Source organism: Ruditapes philippinarum, unplaced genomic scaffold, assembly GCF_026571515.1.
Source record: "Ruditapes philippinarum isolate M1 unplaced genomic scaffold, ASM2657151v2 ctg8714_1_1_1_1, whole genome shotgun sequence".
NCBI lineage: Eukaryota > Metazoa > Mollusca > Bivalvia > Venerida > Veneridae > Ruditapes > Ruditapes philippinarum.
This window is the reverse complement of record NW_026860553.1, coordinates 1,672-26,853: the sequence shown is the minus strand read 5'-3', so window position 1 is coordinate 26,853 and position 25,182 is coordinate 1,672. Positions and strand designations below refer to the sequence as shown.

At 32.7% G+C, this 25,182-nt stretch overlaps 1 protein-coding gene across 2 annotated transcripts; it reads right to left on the bottom strand.

Annotated features, from left to right (window-relative positions):
- LOC132760585 (uncharacterized) lies at window positions 1–23,825 on the bottom strand. 2 transcript variants are annotated; one of them, XM_060752587.1, is made up of 5 exons: window positions 23,659–23,825; window positions 2,437–2,877; window positions 1,914–1,985; window positions 672–1,053; window positions 1–244 (listed from the first exon to the last, which is right to left on the bottom strand). In XM_060752587.1, exons 2-5 carry the CDS (start codon window positions 2,845–2,847, stop codon window positions 150–152), a joined length of 960 nt encoding a protein of 319 aa, XP_060608570.1. In that variant the 5' UTR covers window positions 2,848–2,877; window positions 23,659–23,825; the 3' UTR covers window positions 1–149. The 2 variants fall into 2 exon arrangements, with proteins under 2 accessions (XP_060608570.1, XP_060608569.1); XM_060752586.1 differs by lacking the exon at window positions 23,659–23,825 and adding an exon at window positions 15,815–16,141.
- Window positions 23,826–25,182: the final 1,357 nt, after the last annotated feature.

The window sequence follows — 25,182 nt, the reverse complement described above, 5'->3', positions numbered from 1 at the left end:
TATGGCCTAAGTGAACTTTACCTTTGACCTACTGACCTAAAAACATTAGCTGTGTACGTTGTCAACTTATGAGTACGTACAACACACAGTAAGCTATATACGCCGTTAGATGTATACGTTATCCTTTGGTATGTTTGATTCTTACAAATTTATACTAATTGCGAAAAGGGATTAAAAGTAAAGTGACAAAAAAACTTACTTTGTTTACTTTCTTCATAGTTTGATTCTGTCTCTGCTTTGTCATCTACATTAAAACATTCAAATATATTGTTTTAATCTTTTACAAACATGTATCACAAATAAATGTAAGGACTGTTGTCTGAATTTAATTGAATTCGATTTTATCAGATTGAATTAAATAAATGATAAATAAGGTTATAGATTTAATGAGCACTAAATTATAATCATAAAAAGAAGTAAAGATTGTTCTATTAAATTGATGATAAATATCATGGATGCAACAAACATTTGAAGTATTTGGAAGAAAGCTACATAACTTTTCGAAATGATTGAGATAATACAATCATATGTTTCATAATAATTTGAAAAGAAATTTCGATTATTCATCACTGTATTTTAAGCTTTTCATGGTAAGATTATTTTCAGTTTTGTTTTAAATTGCACATACAAAATATCCAACATCTTGAAATATTGTCAAAATTGAGATTTACCTTTTTTAGTTTCTTCCTTTACCTTTAATTCTTGTATTTGTTTAGCATGGTCATGTATTTGTTTATCATGATCATGTATTTGTTTATCATGATCATGCATTTGTTTATCATGTTCACGCGTTTTCTTTTTTAATTCACCAATACTCTGTGTATGCTTTCTCGTGATTTGATCTTGCGATTTCAGAGTACATTTTATCTTCTCGTCCTCCTTTTTCAACAGTTTTAATTCAGCTTCTACACACGTTTCTAACTTACGCCAACTGTCTATGGCTTTCTGGACCCTTCTCTCCGCCTGTGGATCGAGTGGATTGACTTTAAAGTCATCAATCATTGTTTGAAGGTCTTGTATGGGAGACACCGTCGTATTCAGCCTCAAAAGAACCTGGAAATAGACACGCTTAACACCATCAATTTTGTCAAGATTTCATGCAATATCATATACCAAAACATTAACATAAACATATATATTGAAAAATAAAAAGTAAACGTATTTTCTTAAACATCTGTTGTTAGTATTACATTCACATCTTTTTAATACTTCCAGATACATATTAAGAGAAGTTCAATATGAGAATTATGTTGATACTTAGAAACAACTGGACAGCCTGTCCTTATAAACGATACAGTTACTGTAACATACTTTTGTGAGTGCAATAAGATTAAGAAATGAAAACGACAAGAGCATTGACTATTGACACTGAACCTAAAGTAAGTTTCTGCTAATTATGTTATAGCAGAGAATGACGTAACCTGAAAGAACACAGGTCTTCCTTATCAGGAAGAATACAAGAAAACGTTATCTAAGGGTTCCAGGTGAATGCTAAAGCTTATATCACATATTATGCTCCGACACGCCGGTGGCGGGGTGCTGAAGGGTTTTTCGATGTATTAGGATTTAATTTCGGAAATGAAATTAATGTGTAGATCATACGCTTTGATGTGACCGCTAGTCAGCTCACCCCACAGACACATAAACACAAACACGTCGTTCGGTTGCTATTTCCAACCGATGAGCAAAACAATGTTGGGTCGCCCATGTTTATACTATCCCTTAATGAATTTTTAGTGGGAACACTATCGTTAAATGCAATCGTTGTAAAAATGTAAAACTAATTTATCTTAGTTTCACAATAAAAGTTTAATATGATATTATAAAATTTAAAAAAAAATATATGCGTGGAGTGCTATACTAGTAAACATGGTTTACAGTAAGTTATTTGTGATATAAAAAGTCAGTCTAACCTGTTCGATCTCCGTCCACTTTGTTGTGAAAACATTCAGCGTTATTCCACTTGTTGAAGATATATGACTGAGCTAAAGAACGAGTGAATATATACATGTACAATAGTAACAAATACTAATTAATTAACAAATTAATATGTAAGGCTACTGCATCATAGGTTTATACAATTTATATAAATGTTGAAACCCATTCGTTGCAAAATAAAATATAAAAGAACTCATTAGAATGTTTCCTTAAATTAAAAAACAATATAAGAGTTACATGTATGTATGAATATAAATTTTGCAAAATAGATAATTAAACTTAAATAATTCAAACGCTAGCTCAACAAAACCTTTCAATTACCTAATATTTGTGTACCATAAGCACGTTAAATTAATATAAAGAGCATCGAAAAACGAGGTCAACTGATTTGTACGATGGGTCGTAGTTCTAAAGTATTAAGCAGATTGTCGAATGTTTTGATGTTATTTCTCTCTATTGTGTATCATTCTATAGTAGGCAAAAATAAAAACTCTTTACCTCGTTCCTGTATTCTTTCAGACGAGAAATATCAGCCTCAACTGAAGTATCACCTTGTGGAGGAATTGAGTTCCATTGAAAGTTCTTGTTCAGTCCGAATGACTTGATGTTCCTAAGGAGGCATATGATCAACGTGATGTCTAGATCTGTTGTAGCTGGCCCGCTGCCACCTGATGGAAACAGCAGATCATATTGTACCTGCGTAATTATTCCGCGTGATCTTAGTTTGGTTATTGTTGACCTTTCCTGTTGCAAAAATGCGCTAAGAGAGACATTTTGAAGTTTCTTATCTATAATATTTCTTAGTATTTGTAGTCCACCGTCTATAATCAGCATTTGAAGACGAAACAGACGGCAGCGATTCTGCTGCGCCTTTGTCGATGAAGCTTGACCTGGACTGGCGGTCGCCATTTTTATCTGTTATCAGATCATCACTAGTATCTGTAACAACATAAAAATACTGATCATATAATGAACAATAAATTTTAGAATGACACTTATAATGACGGCACTCTTTATACAATAAACTAATAATGCTTTTCAATTATTAAAACTTTTGAGAAAAAGTAAGAGGAAGAATATGAGGAAGAATCATTTAGGTAAGTAAGTTTATGAAATTGATTATTAATAAAAGCATCAAATTGAGAAAATAAAATTTATGAAGAATCAGTAAGAGTATTAAGTTTAAGGAATAATTGGAGAATAATTTAGAATATCAAATTTAGGAAATAAATGAAGAATCAGCGAGAGTATTTAGCTAAGGAGATAAATGCATATAAGTGAGGGAGTCAAATTTTGGAAAGAAATGAAGAATCAATTTGGACTATTAAGTTTAAAAAATAAATGAAGAATAGTAGAGAGTATCAAATTTAAGAAATATATGAAGTGTAAGTGACATAATTATGTTAAGGAAATTAATCTAAAATTAGTGAGACCATCAAATTTAGGAAGAAAGCATCAATGAGAATATTCATTTTAGAAAATAAATGAAAAAATAGTGAGAGAATCAAATTGAGGGAAAAAATGAAACAATCAGTGAGAGTGTTAAATGTAGGGAATGAAATATGAATTAATAAGAGTACCAAATGTCAGAAATAAATAGAAAATTAGTGAAAGTATTAAGTTAAGGAAGTGAATCAAGAATAAGTGAGACTATCAAATGTCGGAAAAAAATGAAGAATCAGCAAGAGTATTCAGTTTAGGAAATGAATGAACAATTTTTGCGAGAATCAAGGACAAATGTAAAAAATCGCATATATTTCATAAAGTTAACCGTTACTAAATACAAACATTATTATCAGAATGTTTTGTTATGTTGCGTAAACTATTATGTTATTTGTTATGTTATGTATTGTGTTCCATTGTGCTTTGCATTGTGCTGTGTTTTTTGTTATACTATGTACTGTGTTGTGTTGTTGTCGGTTGTGCTGTTTTAATTGTGTTGTGTGTTATATTTATGTTATCATGTGTGTTTTGTACATTTTGTATTTTGTGTCATGTTGTTACTGTATTGTGTTTTATATTATGTTATGTGTGTTTTTGTTTCTGTATTGTATACTGGGTTGTGTTTTGTATTGTATGTTATGTTGTGTGTTTAATTAAGTTGTATTGTATTGTATAGTATGGTGTGTTATGTTGTGCAATTTTTTATGTTGTGTCTGTTGATTTGTATTGTTTTTGTGTTGTATTGTTGCTGTCTGTTCTAATGTGCTGTGTTGTGTTTTGTGTTGCAATGCATTGTGTTATGTTGTGTATTGTATTATGTTATATGTTGTTTTGTGTTTGATAGGGTGTTTTTTGTGTTCTGTTGCGTTGTGTTGACTTTCATTAGGTGTGGTGTAATATGGTGTAGTAATTTTTTTGTTTCATAATCCGATCGTATCTAAATAAAACGTTTATTTAACATAACATTGGATTACGTTGTGTTACATTATATGATATATCTTATGAAATGGGTAATTACAGTTGTTGATTTAACATAAACTTACACCATTTCAAGATATTGCTAGATTGATGCCGAGATAGCACGGGATATATTCTGCAAATGTGATGGAGACATTTTAAAAAGTGCGGGATATATTCTGCAAATGTGATGAAAACATTTTAAACATTGCGGTAGCTTTTCTAGGTAACGAGCGGGATTGATTGTGCGATTTACATTTCGGAACAGTACGTGATATGTTGAAAAAGTTCGGGATATATTCTGAGTCTGTGATGGAGTTATTTCAAAAAGGACATCATACATTTTGATATAGTGTTGGTTACATTTCGAGTTAGTGCGGGTTAATTTTTCAGAGAGTGTGAGATAAACTTAGAGAAAATGTAGGATATATATCTGATATAAAGCAGGTTTTATTCCGATCTAATACGGTATACACTGAGAAAATAAGGGATTTATTCAATTGGTATTGATAAGGTTGCATTTGTTTACTTTTTAATTAAAGTTCTATTAAAGGTTTTCCAAATGATTTTTTTTTTCGCACAAAAATGAATTATCACCTAATATTATAGTATTATGCAAAGAAATGACTAGAATATAAGAGAAACCTGATGATTGATACAATCAAAATAATTTTGAAACATTACTGGAAAAAATAATGATTTCTTCCTCAAACGTCCCTTATATAAATACATTTAACAGCATTAATTGTATATATCATAATTTTTAAAAAAATGCAAAAAGACCAAAATTACCAAAATTACATACTTGGTATCTATTGCTTTATTTCAGAAACATGAGTAATGAATATTCTATCTATGATCTAGGCAGTGCTTCGTGCAAAATATATCTAATTTCTCAAATCAGATCATATGCGTACAGACAAGCGGATGATATAAACATTAATCCGTGACTTCAAAATTACTTCGATAAACCAAATTGTTATCAAATGTTTTGTTATCATATTCTAAGGTCATGCAAAGTTTAGATCAATTCTATAGTTTCAATCTGCTTTATGAATATGTGCAAAAATAGCTGTAAATGGAGAATTGAGTCGAGTAGGGCTCTATCTGATGTTTGATGTTTTATAAATATGAGACACCTATTTTATTTCTCGACAAATGAAGAACTTTTTAAATAAACAATCGTTTCTCTTTTCCAAGAAACGGAACAAAAACAAGAATAAAAAAGGAAGAAATATCAAGTAAAGCAAGTATCGAAGAAAGATTCTCTAAGTGTGAGTCAAATGCATTTTTCGAGAGAATATTTCTTTTATTTCATAGTGTACCAGATATTTCCCGTATACGAAATAAGAAAGGAAACATTTTAAAAGTAATTTGAGTTTAACCTTAGTTAAGGTTTAAGCCCGTATAACACAATCTGGGTCTGGAACTCTGTTTTAATTTTTGGTAGGCAGAAAACACGTCATTCAACCTATTACTGATACAAGGTAAAAAAATAACTATGTTTTCATTGTTTGAAACACCCATATTATTAGCATTTTATCCTCCAACCGGAATACAAACTGCTGCAATATGTATTATTAAATTATTCCCGCCTTGAAAATGGCAAAGTGGCTGTAGAGATGCGAGTGTGTGCTCGAAAACTTTGTCCGACCAATACGTCTATAATGCATCAAGAGATTTTATTTGTCAAATGCTTGTCCCTTGTGCCATTATAACACAGTTCTGTAAGCTTTGAATTGAAGTGCAAAAAGAGCTGTAGAGGAGCATATGATTATGATGCATGCCAACAATATCACCTTAGGAAATTATTGTTGTCGAGAAGAGTCCATTGAACAAAGGTGACCCAAGAACGTAGCCAATTGATCCTAGGTACAAGGACACTACTCAAAGGCAACTATTTAAATGCGTTGTCCTATTAACTGACCAAAAGGGCAAACCACTTATTTACACTAGGGACATGATTTATATATTTAATACAAGGTAAGGCTACATGTCAAATACCTATGCTCAAGATACATATTGATAGATTATTAGGAAAGGAACTGTTAAATAAGCTTCTTAAACAAGTCAATTTAACAGAAATGCTCTAACGCTAAGATAACACATGGTTTTCAAAAAAGTTAAAAATGCGAGAAACGTTGGTCATGTGGCGAGAATTGTAATCACGGGAAACTAATAAAACAATAATTCACATCAAAGGTCGTAAGTTCTATGACCTTTTAATACAATGCTTTCTATGTACGTAAATAAGATCAGATATTTCCTTTTACTTCATGAACTTGCTACACTTTCCTTGTTTTTATTTAATATATACAGACAACAATATGTATCAACTTCCGTAAATCTTAAGTATACTTTGACTTTACTTCCGAAACAATACTGTTTACGGGACACTTGAATAACTTGGAGAGTTATCGGACAAATTTCCTGCCCTGATATCTTAAAATATGATGACGATTTTTACAGTTTTAATTTCGGGAAGATGGTTGTCCAAATAGTGGAAAACATGATAACTTGACGTTGATGATGATTTTCTTAATGAGGATGAGATGAGTTCTTGATGCGTATATTGATGTGTACATGTGTTAATGCTTCTGTTTATGATGATGAAGATCATAGGGTTGATGATGATGATGATGATGATCATGAAGCATGGTTTATTGTCAGAAAGGAGAAACTATGACATTTAACAGTGTACTAAAAATATTTGAATCATGGTCTCCTTTCAATGACGTTATGTAACAAATATATATTTCTTCATAGTGGTTTTTATTAGGTATCTTGTTTTTTTAATGAGTTTTTTTTTAATGATGATGATGTTAAAGATGTTGATGTTTATGCTGCCCATGCTGCTGCTGCTGCTGCTAAACTAATGTGAAAATGAACTTGATTCTAAAATGGCATACTGAAATAATTGCACCAGTCTTTCACGTGTACATGAAGGTCCTTATATTCATTACTCAAATCAATAGCAACACATGATCAAAAAGATTGCACCGTTTAAATTCGCTAGGTGTATATGAACAAGTCCCAATGATAGCAACTACATGTCAGTCTGCTTTTGACGAGTTTCCTTAAACGGTTGATTTTAGATTATAGTGAAATTGTGTTATCTTGTCAACCATTATTTATGTCAAACAGCTGCGAGATAGATTGATCATGTGTACGTGTATTTTATCAATGTACCCTGGTTTTTTGTTGGTTCGAGACTACTGTCACAAGCTTGATTCAAAACACCAGGAAAAGTGTATCAAAAGATACCTGATACAGGACAGTATTTGCACATTGTATTGGTATATCAAGTGCTCACCTTTTACTTACGAAAACGTTATAATAATATAGAAACAACCAAATGTCGGTTTGAAAAGTCAAAGCACTACACATGATTTTTATCTTAATTATTGTTTTGTTTCATATTTAATTTCAAATTGGCTATGCCATTATGGCATGTTAAATGTTGCAAAATCATCTATTGTTTTGGTCTATATCCAATATTTATATTGTATAACTCTAATTTTATATTCTTTGCCATAATACTAATTCAATATATATGTATGTTCAATATTTGAAAATATATATCATGTATATTGTATACTTTACATATTTGAACAGTTGAACAGTTTATTGAAAATGCTTGGCATTTTAGAGGCATCAGTCACATATACAATACTTTACACATAATGTGAAATATCATAAAATGGGTTCCACAAAATATACTTATGTACTACATGACAAATATAAATCAAAACCGAAAGTGTTACATTATGAAAATAAGCTTAACTATAAGTTACTTAAATTCTGATATATATTTTTTTTACAAAATACTGCAAGTGTTAACAATATACTCCTATCTGTACTATTCATTAACATATAAAACATGATTGAATTGGCATTAGTATTATACTCTCTAGTTATTATTGTTTTCTATCAGTATAACAGAAATAAAAATTAAATAAATAATAATAGTCATCTCCAAGTGAGCTAGTATTGCATAAGTTACACACTCTTAATTTTTTTTGCATATATCAAAATCTACCCGACTCAATAGGTAATTTATGATTCATACATTCAAAGCGCAGTATTACTAAAGCTAAATGAGATGGTAAAATATCTAAAAGCTTTTCAAATCTGAATTCACTTTTGTACATTCTATAATTCAGACATTTACTGGATTCTGACAATAAAATCTTATTCCAAATCACATAACTCTACTTGTATATGAATAGATAATAGTAATATCCGTAAATCTCCATAAAGCATACAATTTGGAGAACTATGTTTCAGATTTAACATGAGTTTATAAAATTTTAATTGAAATCATTCTATGATATTCACATTTTAATTCCCCACACTTCGTTACCATATAACAATATATATGCTACTATGCTATCAAATAATTGAAGGTAGATCCAACTTTATAGCCTTAACTATAATGGAAAACATAGCCTTTCTTGCCTGTTCTAATAAATGATTCCTTGTTTTAGCAAATTTACCATTATAAGAGAATTTAACACAAAGATATGAAAAATCATCAACAATCTCTACCAAATTACCTTCAAAACTAAACGCTGGAGAATTACATAAATTCACAAAAAAAACAAAATGATTTTAGTCATATTAGGATTAGTTTGTAAATGCCATAATTGACAATAATTTGACATTGCATCTAGCGCTCCTTTTGCAGTTATTGTATACTGAAAATTATTTTTTCGATAATTTGAATCATGGGATAGAATTACACTTACATATCTAGTTCCGCCTATAAATTAAGCACGAATTTCTGATAAAGCTTTATCATCCTGATTAAACTAGACTATTGTGTAGTGCAAATGATCAGTGCCCCTGTGAATATCACTTGAAAATAGTGCATATGCTTAATCTCCCTTATAAATATATATGTATGTCTAAGAAATATATTTTAAAGTCTTCAGGATATATTTGTATTCATATAATAATGCTTTTTTCAATTCATATGACTAATAGTTTAACCACCATACAAACATATGTGAGTGTATCATGTAAGACGACTAAATGATCATCTTAATGTACATATACTCTTGTTCATATGTAATATATTTGAGAAATCATATAAGAGTACTAAGAAATTATCTACATGAACATATACTATAGGTTTTATAGAAGATATGTGAGAGGATTAAGTAAGATGAGCATGCGATCATCCACTTGTACATATACATAAGTTATTATGGAACAAATATGAGGGGTCATCTTTAAGTTAGATGACCAGATGTCTTTTAGATGCATAAACAACCTAGTTCTTATAAAACATGTAACATGACCAGGGGATCACCTAGATGTAAATATATTCTTTTTTATGATGGGGTCACGTAAATTGAGCGTGGAATCATCTAGATAACATGTACACGATTTTTTGATTTACACATACTTTATTTATTTGTAAAATATATAAGGGGATCGCATACGATGACCAGGGTCTTTGAGATGTTAATGTACTCTAGTTATCTAAAACACAGATGAGGGGATCACGTAATGCCAATATGATAGTCTGTATGTAGAGATTTTCTGGTTCTCAAAACAACATGTTTGAGAAGATCACTTAAAATGATCATAAACACTTCAATTGTTCTTTTTCTGATAGAAACTATATGAGGATCATGTAAGCTGACAATTGGATCATCAACATTATCTAAATGTACCTATACTGTAGTTCTTATACAACATAATGTGGGATCCTAAATAATTACTAAGGTTTTATTTATATGTAAATACTCTAGTTCTTATGGAACATACATACATGAGGGTTTCACATATATGTACATATACTCTATTCATTATGGACCATGTATGAGGGAATAATATGAGATGACTAGAATATGATCTAGATGTACATATACTTGTAAAGTAACCAGAGGATCATGAACAAATGTTATATTTGTTATGGAACATGTATAAAGGGATCACGTTAGGGGACCAGGGGATAATGTAGATGAAAATATACTCTATTCATTATTGTAAATGTATGAGGGGTCACGTAAGATGACCGGGGATTATTATGATGTACACTCTGTTCATCATCGAACATGTATGTAGGGATCACGTACGACGACAAGGGGGTCATGTTGATGACATATACTCTGTTTATTATCGAACATGTATTATTTGATTACGTAAGACGACCAGGGGATCATTTAGATATACATATAAACTCTTTTCATCATGAAGCAGATGTGACGGGATCAATGTTACCTAGATGAACGCCCTGTCTATTATAAACTATATTATGGGACATGTTTGAGGGAATCACTTAAAATGACCAAATGATCATACAAAGATTTCTATACTCTAGTTTTATAGAATATTTATGTGGGTCACATTAGCCGAATACGGATCATTAAATGTACATATTCTATCTCATCTAAATGTACAAATAATCAAAGATTAAATAACATGTATAAGGGAATGAGGTAATATGACCAGGGATGATATAGTTGTACATGCTCTATTCATTTTAGAATCATGTATTAGGGGTTCATAGAAGACTACAAGGTTGTTCATATACTTTAGTTCACATTGAACTTATTTTGGGGATCACGTTAGATGACCAGATGATCATGCTCTTTTTTATTCCACAATATGTATAAATGGTTCGTGCAAGATGAAATAGGTGTTAATAACTTTAGGTTTTAAGTAACACAATTAATCTATGAGAATATGTTTTTCAAAGTGATCATCCAAAACCCACTTATTCCCTCATCTTACCTAATCACCACATATATGTTATAAGAACTAGAGTGTTTATACATGTAAAATACCTCCTGGTTATCTAAGGTAACCCCTCATATATATTCCATAATAACTGATGTATATGTACATCTAGATGGTCCCCTGCTAATCTTACATTATCCCCTGATACATCTTCTATAAAAAAAACTAGAGTATATGTTCATGAAGATGATCTATTGGCTGTTATATGTTATTCCACATATATATTTTTTTTCAAAAGAACTAGAGAACATTTATATGACCCTTTAGTCATCGTACATGATATCTTCACACAGGTTCATATTGTTGCATATGAAAAACCATTATTATACAATTGTATGCAATAAAGACTTTAAATATATTTCCAATTTTAGACATACGTATCTATTTATGAGGAGGATTAAGCATAAGCACTTTTTACCAGTGACATTTCCAGTCACAATGATTATTTTCACTACATCATAGTGATGACCAAACATCCAACAGGATGATAACCAAAAAATCAGAAATTCGTGCTTAATCTATAGGCGGGGCTTAATATGCTAAGTGTGATTCTATCCCATGATTCAAATAAACGAATAAATATTTTTCAGTATACAATAACTATTTTTAATTATACAATACATAGTTTCAAATATCGAACATACATAAAAAAATGATCGCACACATATGTTTATTATGAACAAATATTCAGTAGGATAGAATAAATATATTATATAATATAATAATATAAACATAATTTTGGCCTTATTCATGGAAAATTATTTTAGTTCCGTATTACACTTGCATTTATATAAATTTAGTCAACTTCCTGATCTACAGTCGTCATTAATTGATTAATTAAATACAAATCATATTAAATACATATATTTGAAATAATTATGCAGATCAATATGATGAGTTGTCTCTCGCATAACACTTCGCCAAGATCCGTATATCAAGTGCATGACTTCCGTTCAATTCAAAACTTACGGCGGCCTTATTTATCTGGCCACGGAAGCTCCTGTTATACATTAAAATTAAAAATTAACAAGCAATTTGGTTGAATTGATATTTCCCGTTGAATTATTTAAATCACTTAATAGAAGCTGCTTAGTATGATGCACCACTTAGCATAGATATTTTATACATTGTATCACTCTGTAATGACATTTTAATATTTACATCTAAAATACTTCAATATACACCCCCTCAATGCTCTCAAAATAATACATAAGTATATATAAATTTGAAAAATAGCGTAGGGGGTAAGTGTTACATCGCACTTTGGTGTCAAATGCACCTTTGGGGTCAAAATCTTGAAATGAACCCCGAATGGCGTTAACAATCTACATATCATTGCACTTTTTGCGTTAAATGTAAGTGATAACTCTTTTATGACCATGACCACTTTAAATATAACGGAAATCGTGTCTATTTAACTTTTTTTAAAATTTTCAATATATTCCTAATGATTACAAATGTTTCGCTTAGCATTCTGTTCTATGAGCCATTTACTGGATAGTTTTTTAGTGCCATATTGAAACCCTAACGTAAATATGATGATGATGTGATACATAAAGTTTATATCATCTCATTGTATACATTTAGAACAGGAAGAGCTAGTTAATTTCAGTTTGATATAGAAGAAAAGCATTATATTATTATAAATATGTTTTAATGTACCCTTGATGTTTTACAGATTGAAAAGTACGCCTGTAACTGACAAAAACAGAGTTATTTCTTTACAATGTTTACGATAAAGTGCTCTATTGCTACTTACGAGCCAGTGCATGTCGCCCGATTTAAGTGTCAACAGACGTATATATAGTATTGTCTTATAAACTCTGCATCGAATATTAAAAATCAAAGAATGCTATTCCATGTATATTTATCGTATATATTAAAGAGGTGGCTCTTTTGTTTACAATACAAGCGTGATTGTGTGTGTCACACAACCGCTTCAATTATAATTAATGATCGGCTTCATGGGCATGTATCATGTACTACGTTATCTAATGGTACATAAATTATTTTCCTCAATACACATCAATTTTTTATAAATAATTATCTTACTTTATACCACTTATCATTGAGACAAATAAATGAAAATCACAACCATTAGATCCAAAACATTATATAAAGTAATAGATAAAAACGTATTAAAAAGTAAACTTTTATGAAATGAACAACGAAAAAAATTTACTCATATAATCTACATCTTTTTTTAAAAAAAGAATATTCAATAATTCATTTTCCATAGTTTGTTTGTTTGTTTGTTTTGGGTTTAACGTCACATCGACACAGTATAGGTCATATCGCGACGTTCCAGCTTTACTGGTGGAGGAAGACCTCAGGTGCCGTTTCGTGCATTATTTCAGGCACGAACGGGCACCCGAGTAGAACCACCGACGTTCCGTAAGCTAGCTGGATAGCTTCCTCATATCAAAGAATCCAAAGTCCCTGTCGGGATTCGAACCAACAGCGGTGAGGGGCAAGTGGTTTGAAGTCAACGACCTCAACCACTCGGCCACGGACGCCCCTTCCATAGTTTGATTCTACAATGTTTTTATACGGCCCTCAACCAAAAATGTTTTATCGTGTCGCCAAGTGGTCACGGAAAGCATTCCGCTTCTCTGGTTATTTTTATTTATTTATTTATTTATTTATTTATTTATTTGTTTGTTTGTTTGTTTGTTTGTTTATTTATTTATTTATTTTTTATTTTTTTTGTTTATTTATTTATTTATTTATTATTCATTTATTTATTTATCTATTTATTTATTTATTTATTTATTTAATTATTTATGTTGCTTTGTTTTTGTTTGTGTGTGAAAGAGAGCAGAACTAATGAGGACTGGGGGTGTCTGCATACATCTATTGGCAACTCCACAAAATTTTTCCATCCGTTTTTGACCACGTGAAAACTCGGGTTGTCCAGTTATTTCGACATTCCATGAATTGTAACTGTGTGTTTGTGTTTAACTTTTTCATTGACAATTGCTACATAATTAGATTTTTTATCAACTCGATCTTGAAGTGGAGTGAGTGTATACAGGTATTTGACAGGACGCCCGTGGCAAAGTGGTTAAAGTCGTTGACTCATACCACTTGTTTTTTACCGCTGTGGGTTCAAATTCTCCCAGGCACTTGGATTTTTATATGTAAGGAAGCTATCCAGCTAGCTAACGGAACGCCACTGGTTATACACACGTGGTCCTTCGTCCCTAAAAAAAGGCACGGAGGGACCCCTGAGGTCTTCCTTTAAAGCACGAAATTAGCCATATGACCTTTACAGTGTTGGTGCGAGGGAAAACCAAACAAACAAAACAAGGAACTTATTTGCCGTATAGTTTAACGATATCTTTGCTTCTTATCCTTCTTCGCCATTAGAAAAGTTATAGTGATGTAGTATTAAGTGTGAAAGACAAAAAAATAACATTCAGCATTGTTGTCAACAAGTTATAAACATCTAACATCTAATATGTTATAAAAGCAAGGTTTTACGTTATGGCCTTCTAAATAGGCCCGTCCTGCGTTAACTTGGGCTACAACGTTATGATCTTCTTTAAAGGTCCGCCTTTGATTTGGGGCTACAACGTAATGACCTTCTAAATAGGCCCACCGTGCGTGATCTGCGGCTACAACGTTATTACCTTCTAAATGCTTCTTTTGTCAATGTTTCTACCCCGACTGTGCGCCAATACAAGAGGATAATCTGTAATCAAGAAAACCTTGTTTAAAGATTCCATTGACTCATCTTCATCGTGACCGTCAAGCTCGTTTTGAATTGTCGAGGGAGCATATTAGGTGGACACGACAAAACTGGAGACATGCATCTTATACTTCACTAAATAGACTGGTAAGCAGTACATCGTTGTGATGGATGTTAGTAACAGGTTATGCTGTATGCCGGGACATTAGGCGATCATTTCATTTCCTTGGACGGCAATGCGCGTTCCTTCAGGTCACGGGTTGCCCAGGGCAACCTCAAGAGGCAGCGTATTTAGCGCATTAATTGGCAAGACCTTAATTCAATTGAGAAGATTGAGTAGATTATATGATTGTTTCTATTTCATGCTGATTTGTTGTACATGTGTGTATCCGGATATGACTCTGTGTAATAAATACAAAATGTAATATAATACAATAATGATACATTTTAATTTTATTTTTTGGTTAATGTTGCCTCTGAATATGACTCATATTATCATGTTGACATATAAGTATGTATATGTATGGTTTACCACATGGGTCTTACCCCTTATGGGTGAAAAATAAACAAAACTTATCATGCAAACAATACGAGAGACAACACTGGTTCTAAGGCTATGTTTTCATCCTACTTTGTGTCATGCATGGAATTAGTGTTCAATGTTAACTATATATGTGTAAGCCAACCTGTAGCATGATATTATATTATTCAACACATTGCTAATGTCATTGCTTAAACAATTCATCATCATTCTTATTACGCACCCATCTACCCACTTACCAACCCATTCATCAAGCCAAATAACCCACCTGTCAATCTAAACTATCACCTACAAATCCAACTACCCAATCACCTACCCGTCAAACTACCTAATCACCTACTCATCCAACTACACACTCACCAAGCCATACAATCATTCATGCACCTTATCATCTATCCATCTATCCGTTCATCCCTCTATTAACTCACATACCTCAATTGATAGATATTGGTAATGTCTAGTAACCATGTCCGTTCAGAAAATCTGTAACATACCTGAACAAACAATTTAATTCCATATTTTGGGTCCATTCGATTGTATCGAAACTATTCCAAGTATACGAGTATTTCACAGACTGTCAAAACAATTATGTTTTAGACAAAATAGCAACATAGCAAACAGTCGTCTGTTTGTAAGATAGACATTGTTTTGATAAAAATACATTATGCCACAATGTCGTAGTTTTTTTAACAAAGTATTTGCTCACGGCTACCGGCAGATCTGAAGGCGAAACAAGCCTCGTTTTAATTGGATAAACAGATTTACTTCCCGTTACAAAGCTTTAAATTTATTTATAAAACTGTTTCCATGAAATTAAACAATGAGTGATTAAACCTCACGTCGCTTACTTTCAAAACGGATATGAGTTCGCAATCGTAGCTTTACGGTGGCATAGAGGGGACATCAGAATATTTTATCTATCACGTGCGCACGCGATGAGGGACATCAGAAATGTTTTATCTATCACGTGTGCACGCAATGGACACATCAGAAATATTTTATCTATCACGTGCGCACGCGATGGGGACATCAGAAATATTTTATCTATCACGTGCGCATGCGATAGCTACTACGTGCGCACGCTACTACTAATACGTGAGCACGCGACAGCTACTACGTGCGCACGCGATAACTACTACGTGCGCACGCGATAACTACTACGTGCGCACGCGATAACTACTACGTGCGCACGGAATACCTTCCATTTCTAAATTGGACAGAGAAGTGCTTATTCATGACTTGTTTGAAATTAAAGCTATCGCTATTAAAAGCTATCGCGTGCGCACGTAATGAATTGTACGTGCGCACGTAGTAGCTATCGCGTGCGCACGTAGTAGTCATAGCGTGCGCACGTGGTAGCTATCGCATGCGCGCGTGGTATTAAAATATTTTCCGATGTCCCCGATCGCGTGCGCACGTGACAGATAAAATATTTCTGATGTCCTCCATCGCGTGCGCACGTGATAGATAAAATATTTCTGATGTCCCCCATCGCGTGCGCACGTGATAGATAAAATATTTCTGATGTCCCCCATCGCGTGCGCACGTGATAGATAAAATATTTCTGATGTCCCCCATCGCGTGCGCACGTGATAGATAAAATATTTCTGATGTCCCCCATCGCGTGCGCACGTGATAGATAAAATATTTCTGATGTCCCCCATCGCGTGCGCACGTGATAGATAAAATATTTCTGATGTCCCCTCTATGCCACCGTATAGCTTGAACTTTCTGATGGGAAAATGAGTGCACCCCTCTGCCATTTTTATTGTTTACACTGACTGTTTTAATACTTAGCCTATCATTGTGATTAATAATAACAGATAAAAAAAGGTTAGCGGAAAAATATACATGTAGACAATATGTTAAAAGTTGTTTTTTATTTCTAGTTAATTGTTAAACTGTTATAAACCTATTGAAACACTATCGAAATAGTCTATAAAATATCAAAAATAAAGAATAATTAGCAAGGGGAAGCGTTGTCAATAGAAGTGTACCCCCACCACCGCTGTCGCATTTTCAAGTCACATAGGGAAAACACAAATACACAATATTGGAGAGAGAAATATGTCGAAACCAGGCCGGAACATATTTTATATACTGTTAAACGATGTTATTTTTTTTTTCGCCGAGAAATTTCAATATTTTTGACGCACCGTCACTTGATTGTCCTCAAAAGAAGAAAGAAAATGTAGAAAATGAGGGGTTTCGGAAATGAGACACTTACCATATAGGACAGTATACATAGCAAAAGACAGAAATACGCAAAACACTTCATATATTCATGTACCTAGTCATATACTACATGTAGTAAATAGACAAAAAATATTAAAAGGACCAAGGAGGCATTTGACAGAAACAAAAATACTACTTGGGAAGTCATTTGAAAAACTTGAACATTTGATAATAATTGTTAAAGGAGACCAAATCCTGAAAATTGAAGACAACATAAATTAAACGTCGCTTACCAGCTATGTAGCTGTTTATTGGGGAAACAATCATTATTATCTGAACTTGATGTAAACTGAATACATCAAAAGAAAGGTGGACATTATTTATTCGTTCTAAACAGAGTATGACTTTCCATGTATTTAGTATTATGTTGAAAAAGGAAAATATTGTGTAAATTATTAAAGTAATATTGAAGTAGTGCTCTTTTAGTTGTACGCTATCCCGACAAGGATTTCTGAGATGTCCGAAATAGAGGATTTTTCAACCGATTCAAGATCCCTTCAAATAGCGATGATGTGACTTTTTGTTTTTAAGATTCAAACGTTTTTAAACAAACGCTTGATTTTAACAAAATATCCAAGTTTTCAAACCGTGCATTAATTTTGAAACTGTCACGTGCAGCTTATAGACTAGTTGACAGATTCTGCCTGAAAAGTCGCCGCTGATGTGGAATCTAGAGCCGGACCAACAAGTGCGCGTAAGATGGTTAATTAATGTGGCCGGTATAAATAAAATTATCTACACATTAATAGCGCCACACATAAATATATAACTGTCAATGGCGAAATTCATTGATAAACTGAGTGACAGAAAATGACGTCATACATTGATTTACTGACTGGCAAAAAATAGCGTCCCACATTGATGTAGCGACTGGCAGATAATAGCGTCATACATTGATATACTGACTGGCAGACAAAAGCGTCACACATTGATATACTGACTGGCAGAAACTAGCGTACCACATTTATATACTGACTGGCAGACAAAAGCGTCACACATTGATATACTGACTGGCAGAAAATAGCGTCCCACATTGATATACTGACTGGCAGATAATAGCGTCACACATTGATATACTGACTGGCAGACAAAAGCGTCACACTTGGATATACTGACTGACAGAAACTAGCGTCCCACATTTATATACTGACTGGCAGACAAAAGCGTCACACATTGATATACTGACTGGCAGAAACTAGCGTCCCACCTTTATATACTGACTGGCAGACAAAAGCGTCACACATTGATATACTGACTGGCAGAAACTAGCGTACAACATTGATATACTGACTGGCAGACAAAAGCGTCACACATTGATATACTGACTGGCAGAAAATAGCGTCCGACATTGATATACTGACTGGCAGACAATGGTGCCATACATTGATATACTGACTGGCAGATAATAGCGTTACGCATTGATATACAGACTGACAGAAACTAGCATCCCACATTGATATACTGACTTGCAGAAACTAGCGTCACTCATTGATATACTGACTGGCAGAAACTAGCATCACACATTGATATACTGACTAGCAAAAACTAGCGTCACACATTGATATACTTACTGGCAGACAATAGCGTCACACATTGATGTACTGACTTGCAGGAAATAGCATCACACACCGATATACCGACTGGCAGACAATAGCGGCATACATTGATATACTGACTGGAAGACAATTGAGTAACACATTGATAGACTGAATGTATAACAATAGCGTCACATCTCGATACTATTCTTACACCTTTTATTTATACTCGATTCATAAATAACATGACAATATGCGCTTTAACATATGTACATTATAAACTACAGGAAATATGTCAACGTGCATAGACACATCTCGCACTTTTTATACAAGCGAGAGAAATGGTGAATTCAATATGCTTTATATCATGTTATCAATGCATTATTTGTTTTAGAGTTTCATCAAGAGTTCAGATATTATATATGAATGGTTAGCAGGGAGCCATTACATACAGGGAAGAAGACAGATAACTATTTCCGTTTCCGTCGTGCCGGGTACCGATACTAAAATTAGCAAAAAGGAATAACTTTGAGGAAAAATAACCTACAATACAGATATATACACACCAGTATTTGAACATCCATACATTTTTGTCGATACTAAATTCCACTAATATATAACACCGGCAAAATACCGACAAACACTTTAACCATGTGTCGCCGGCTGTCATTTAGAACATGTCGACCCGCAACTTTTGTTGCCTTTTTGTGTTTTACCGAAAAAGTGTGATTTTAATTACCTTTCTGCCCAAGGGACCAGCGATCAGGTTCGAGAGTTCGAGCGATCGGTGTTCGAGCGATCCGAGGTAGAACACTATATATTATATAGGAATTTTGCGATGAGTTCGAGTGAAGTGAGGTATTCCAGCGATTCGAGTTCGAGCGAACGAAGTTTAACTGTAAATATAATTTTCGTTGGTCATTTTAAAAATACGAAGCGAAATCATTATAAGCAAAACAATATAAAAGATTTTTCTTAAATGGTTTACACGTGCTTTTTAAATAATCAAAATTAGTTCCGGAAATGAACTTCCTCTGAAGTTTCTTAGACTTTTAAGTTTTTTCTCTTTTTTATCTGTTTAAATATCCTCCAACATATATGTTTTACCTCGCTTTTAAAATCTAATTATCGAGTTAAAATTGTTGTCTAAAAATAACGGTACCACAAAAAAAATTGTGGATCCCGCAAAGTCATGCGCATGAATTTTCGAGAAAAAAGAAAACAAAATAAAACAAACAAACAAACAAAAACTCATAACAACAACACACACATAGACACACGTACACACATACATACATCCGGTTTTCTAAGCACTCAGCAACTTACATTAAATGTCATAATGTCATATAAGTGATATTTAATATAGTTTTTTTATATCAGTTAAACAATGATTTGCAATGTTATTTTGAAAATAAATACATTATTACCATGCAGTTTAGTTTGCAATGACTGGTAATATAAATACCGTTTAGTTTTAAATTTGCGTGTTGAAGAAATTGTTTATTGATGGTAAATTCAAAGTCCGATTATTGTTATAGTTTCAAGTTAAATCACTTATAAAATAGCCGTATAAAGAAACGTACTTTAAACAGGAGACTTATGTATGTACTTTTGGATCATTGAGTTGTTATTTCCGCATATTTTCCTATATCTGTTATAGATATCAAAACCAGTTTTACGTATTTACTGCTTGAAGTCATACCAAATTCCTTTTTTCCCGGGTGACATAACTTAAAATCACGTTTATTAAAGCCTTAAAGTATGATAATAAAAAGAGAATATTATGGTAGCTGATTTGAAACGATTTTGTGCGTCTCGTTGGCGCTAGCGACAACACGACAACGCGCTGTCTTCTTGTCGTCCTGTCTCTAGCGTGGCACGCCAAACAACACGTTGTTGTGCGGCGTGTTGTCGCGCTGTCACATTGTCACATTGCCGTTTAGCGCGTTGTCGCGCTGTCGTCTTGTCGTCCTGTCTCTAGCGCGACACGCCAAACGGCACGTTGTCGTGCGACGTGTTGTCGCGATGTCACATTGTTGCTCGGTTCAAATTTAAGGATTGGCTTATAAGCCAAGCGACAGGGCAACATTGCGACAACGCACCGCAAGACAACGGGCGGTTTAGCTTGCCGCGCTAGAGACAGGACGACAAGACGACAGTGCGACATTGCGCCGTTTGGCTCTTTGACGTGTTGACGCTAGCGACAGGACAACAAGACGACAATGCACCAACGCGCTGTTTGGCGCTTATCGTGTTGTCCTTAGCGCCAACTAGACTCACAAAAGCGTCCCAAATCAGTAACCAAAGAATATTGCCAAAATATTTTTTATTCACGATCTCATATTTAGGAGTTCAGTGATTTAAAAATGACACTAACAAAACTTTGTACATCTTTACAGAGTATTCTAAAAGGAAGATATATTCATGTAACGCATTTCTACACACTTAAAATACAATATATGGTTAAATCCTAATGCAAGTTTATAAAGGCTTTTATGTCGTAATCGAATGCATCATTAAGGGTCTTTCATATTTGACCCTGAATGCATTTATGCAGATATTATCAAGTAATTTACTTAAATGCAAAAAAGTATGTCCATCTTGTGGCCATAGAATCCTTAAAAATAATCTATTGAATATATCTGTGATACATTATAAAACAAACTTACTTTTTCACTCAGTTAATCTGTTTTATCACTTACATGTTAACTCTTTTCATGAATAAGTTGTGTCTGTTTTGCAAAATATGTCTGTTTTCGCTTGTTGCGCTTGTTGCGCCAAGAAATACTCCGTTGCGTATTTTAGTCATACCCCTGGATCTCTGTCCAAATTTGGTTCCCATCATGATAATATAGACTGGCCATTGGAAATTTATGTAATTAGTTAAATAAAAAAAGATAAAAGTAAAAAGAAAATGATATTCAAAGATGACACTATTACTTAACTTAATTGTTTATTTGAAGTCCTTTAGCTCGGACTGTGCTGTGCATTAGAAAAGCTTTTTTCATTAAAGAATCTGAAAACAGTGGAATTATGTTAAATTTTAAAAATCAAAAAAATAAAAATGAACAAAACAAATGAATAAATGAATAAGAAAATAAAAAAGCAGGACTAAAATTTTACCCGAATGCATATCTACAAAATGTACTAGCCGCCGCATGTACACGGCGTCAATTTATCGCATCAATCGGCAAAAAATAATTAGCTACAACACTATCTTGCTTCACATAAAAACTAATGTTTGTAAAGCATTCTGTCGAGTGTTTTTCGGGGTTGTTCTTGTTGGGTTTTTTTTTGTTTGTTTTATGTGTATGATGCAATAAAATCCCTCATAGTATTAATTCGTCCGAGACAGAAACCATTTTATTAATTTTTTTTCTTTAGGTGCAAGTTTTGGAAAGAAAACAAAATGTCTTCTTTTTAATATGAAATGACATGTAGCAACAACAACAACAAAACAAAACAATTTCATTTGTTGTGTTTGACCTGCAGGAGCCTTCATACTGGTATTGAGTTTGTAAATTGATAATGGTATTTTTCGGTTGTGTGAATAGGTAACCCGGAAAACATGGCGGTTGGGCGAGCCCATGAAGTTTTTTGACGTTCATTTTATCATGTGATATCAAATTATTCGCTTTGATTGGCTAAAGGCAGGCGATGTACAGGTAGTACTGTTCAAATCTTGTTGATTTTATAAATCGCCGTCCAGCAACGTAGATAACAACATTGGTTTGCCATTTCGAGACAGTCATATTCGGTTCAAAGATTTAATTTGTGTTAACTAAACCCATTTTTAGTGAAATATCATACTGATTTGATTCTTGCGTGAATTTCAATTTGATATTTCAAATATAGTTTACTTTAAAGAGTCAGTAGAACAAAATTATCAGAACTAAAACTGTGTTTGAGGCTAGGACGAGGAAATGTCCAGCCATCTCATTCCAATAGGACAGTAGCAACTGTTTTAGTCAAAAGAGATAGATACCTGTTCTTTTACTCTACAGTTGTACATTTGTCATTGTTTCACTTTGTTCAGCGGACCGATAAGGATTATGAGTTTTCGGCCACGGACCGCAAACTCATAATCGGTCACGTGACATTAATAATCAGTTGAAATCAAAGGGAATTTTTGTTACTTTATATAGTAACAAGTTTATAAATATCGCCTCTACGTCGTAGAGAGAATATATCGCCCATAAGATAAAATATCACAATACAACAACTCGTACTGCAATTTGCTGGATTTACCCGACTGAGAATCTTGAATTATTGTTTGACATCACAACTATGAATTTGCACGAGTAATAAATGTCATTATTAAATCAATAAACAGGCACTACTGACATTTCTTCAAGTAAAAGCAAAAATATATCCCGATTTCAAAAAACCGATTATTTCCGAAGCTTAAATGTCAATAAATGAACGTATCATAAAGCGATAATTTGATTACTTTCCTCAGTTTTATGCTTTTAAAGAAAGATTTTGAATATTAGTATTGTGGTAGATATATTTTCTGTTATCTTCTAGAGACTTGTGACTTTAAGATAGAAACGTTAAAAAACACGTACCTGTTTTACAATGAATGCCCTCTTACTTCTGCAATATCCACAAATAATCACACTCAAACAGTCTTGAAAATTATATTTTCACTTTGGAAAATAGTCATTTTGATAACTAGTTATGCGTTATAAATCATCATTATGATATACACAATTTATAACACATCCTGTACGTATACACATTAACTAGTCTATATAAATTACTTGGTATTGTTATTTTATAAGCTTTAAAAGATGGGTTTAAAGCAGCATGCATCTAGATTGATTGAAAATGTTTTAATAGTTAAACATTGTGGAGTGAACTATGGTGGCATATTTTTGCCAACAGTTAACTGTGTTATTATCGCGTTAACTATCTGATTAACTAGTTAGTTTTCGTGTTAACACGACAAATTACAAAATGTTATCAGATTATTTTTTTCTGTCAGATATATGACTGTCATATTACTTCAAAAAAAATACTTCATTTAACAAACACAAACGTTTAATAGATAAACAAATAATTATCTGTTATTTAACTGGTTAGTGTTGGCATGTCTTGGCACTAAATAGTGTTTTTTGAAGTTAGATTCTTATTTGCTTTTTATTTATCTTACATAAAAATGTCTAGTAAGTCTGCTACATTTCTGTTATTTATCGTGCTAACACGAAAACTAACTAGTTAGTCAGATAGTTAACGCAATAATTATATGGTTAACTGTGGTTATAAATTTGCCACCATAGTGAACAAAAAAAGTAATTTATACAATGCAAAAGAATCTTTCAATCCCATGTAAATTACTAAAAAGAGGTCAAAATATGCAAACGTTAACATTTCTGCGTCATAACGTAGTAAAAATGTGATGATAAATACTGCAGTCAGTTAGTTATCGCAAACAACATGTAAATTATAACTTGAATTTTGAATATTTTTAATTTTCCTAAAATCTTAGTTTCCTCGAAACATTTTGGGTGTTTTTGTGATCATGCAGCTTTAAAATATTACACACAATTGATCACGTGACTACTTTGTTGCTATGCAACTTTTACCTTATATGGCATAATTTGTTGTGGATACTAGTATAACTTTAATTTTTTTAATAAATGCTTGATGTCATGGATGTGAAACTGGAAATTAAATATTTCTCACTTGACCTTTTTAAAGTATTGTACAGGGAACAAAATTAGTTCAGAGGAGTATCATCTTAATATCATCAAAGTCACTTGTTGAAACTTATGATATACCAGGAAAACTGTAACTCTTCAGTCAATGCATTTCTCAATTTATCAGTAAAAATATATCCAGACGGTCTGTAAAATAAATAACAAACATGACGATACAAGAAACCATTGATTGGACAGACATAAATTTGATGCATGTTTACTTACTGAAGTGCCAGTTAATAATTTTAATCTTATGATTTTTCCTAAAACACAAGTTAACCCATCAGTCACATTCAGTCTAAATCAAGTTTATTTATGGTATTTTAAGTATAATTTGTTTTGTTAGAACTAATATAACCAGTCCTTGCCCAAAACAATTTTAAGTGAAAT